Source organism: Macaca nemestrina, chromosome 7 (genome assembly GCF_043159975.1).
Source record: "Macaca nemestrina isolate mMacNem1 chromosome 7, mMacNem.hap1, whole genome shotgun sequence".
NCBI classification, from domain to species: domain Eukaryota; kingdom Metazoa; phylum Chordata; class Mammalia; order Primates; family Cercopithecidae; genus Macaca; species Macaca nemestrina.
Window position 1 is genome coordinate 32,239,274 of NC_092131.1, and position 1,521 is coordinate 32,240,794.

The 1,521-nt window shown below is 48.3% G+C and overlaps 1 protein-coding gene across 1 annotated transcript in view; it reads right to left on the reverse strand.

The window, feature by feature from the left end:
* Positions 1-711: 711 nt before the first annotated feature.
* LOC105495765 (FLVCR choline and putative heme transporter 2) overlaps positions 712-1,521 on the reverse strand; it is a 71,098-nt gene continuing 70,288 nt past the window's right edge. Inside the window, exon 10 of the mRNA XM_011765486.3 lies at positions 712-1,425. Within this exon, the coding sequence (XP_011763788.2) occupies positions 1,354-1,425 (72 nt within the window). The 3' untranslated portion in view covers positions 712-1,353. The remainder of the gene's footprint in view (positions 1,426-1,521) is intronic.

Here is a 1,521-nt window from a genome sequence, read left to right on the forward strand (position 1 = left end):
GCACAGGCTGCCCTGATAACGCTGAGGCCAGGGCAGTGGATGGAGCAAGACAGCACAGTGGTCACGATGGCAGTTGCCCAATGCATAGGAGAAATTACCAAAATCTCATTTTTAGGAGATATTATCAAAGCCCATGAGTACAGCCAAACAGCAGGCTAGATAAGAAAGGGCAGCTTGAGTTGGTTTAAAGGGAATCCCTTTAAGTTTAGAATATCTGATAAAGATTATCGCTCAAAGCAGGTGAGGAGAGGCGTTGGTGGTGCAAATACTGTCCCCAGCAGACATGAGATAAGCTTTTAATTCTAACAGACTCAATTCCCATTTCAAGGGGTACCTTTCCTTCTACCCCTTCCCTCTTATCTCTCAGAAGCAGCTTTGGATTTGTCAGAGTGGAATGAATCAAGATTAGTTTTCAGCAAAGGTTAGAGTAAGTTGGCTGGGATTACCCTGCCTTGGAATAAAACAAGCACTTGGGCTAATGGCTGAGATTCCCAATGCAGCATCGAGATAAAGGCATCAGAGGTGACTGTGACACACAGAAGTCCCTGGGGAAGTACTTCTGTAAAAAAGAACCTTCCCATTCCCAACTCAAGCTGCCAGAGTTCCCAGATATGGGCCTCCACAAATATACTCAGAAGGTAGCCCCCAGCACCATCACACCTAGGTAGGTAGCCCTCCCGTGTAGGTATCTCCATCATGGCCACAACAAAGTCTTTTGTCAAGTTTATTGATGTTTGGTTTGCTCAGCTCTTAGGAAAGAGGGTTTGGAGACAGACCCCGATAGGCCAGGAAAATTTAGGGCCACAAGTCCTGGTGGAGCTGTTCCGATGGAGTTGTTCTAGTGGTGCTTCCTCTCCCGCAGAACTTGAGCAGTCAGTCCGATGACCCAGGAGATCACCCAGGCACAGCAGCTTGCCACTTCTTAGAATTGGGCTTCATGAGAGGCTCTTAGGACACTGGAAAGTTCAAGTTAATATCCTGAATAAGCTTTCCTCCTGTGAAAATTTTGCAGGCATTGTCCATGATGGATGGAGGAAAAGAAGGAAGGCGAGAGACCAAGCTAGGATTGACTCCAATAATTCTCCATCACCCTGTCCCAACACCAACTCCCATAACCTAAAAGGGGGTGGAGGTGGGAATCAAACGGGCATTTGGTGATAGGTGCAATTTTCTCCAACTAAATCATCCAAGCTCTTACGTGGGTTCTAGGAGGAATAGGCCATCCAAGCCACAAATAGTCCCGCTGGTTCCCTCCAAAAATATCTCTAGCGAAGCCCTTTGTGCTGGCGGTGAGAGCCGTGCCGAAGGAAAAGGTGGGGTGTTCATGTTCCCTGAGTTGTCACCACCTTCCTCTCAGAGATGATCCTCTGACACAGCGGTGGGCACTTTGCTGGTGTTGCTCTCCTCCTCCTCCTCTTGGAGTTTCTACAAAGCAAAACAAACAGGCAGTCCTGTGGGTAAAGGCACAGGACTCCACCCTGGCTGAAGCAGCTGCCTGGCCATGACTCATCAGTGGAGAAT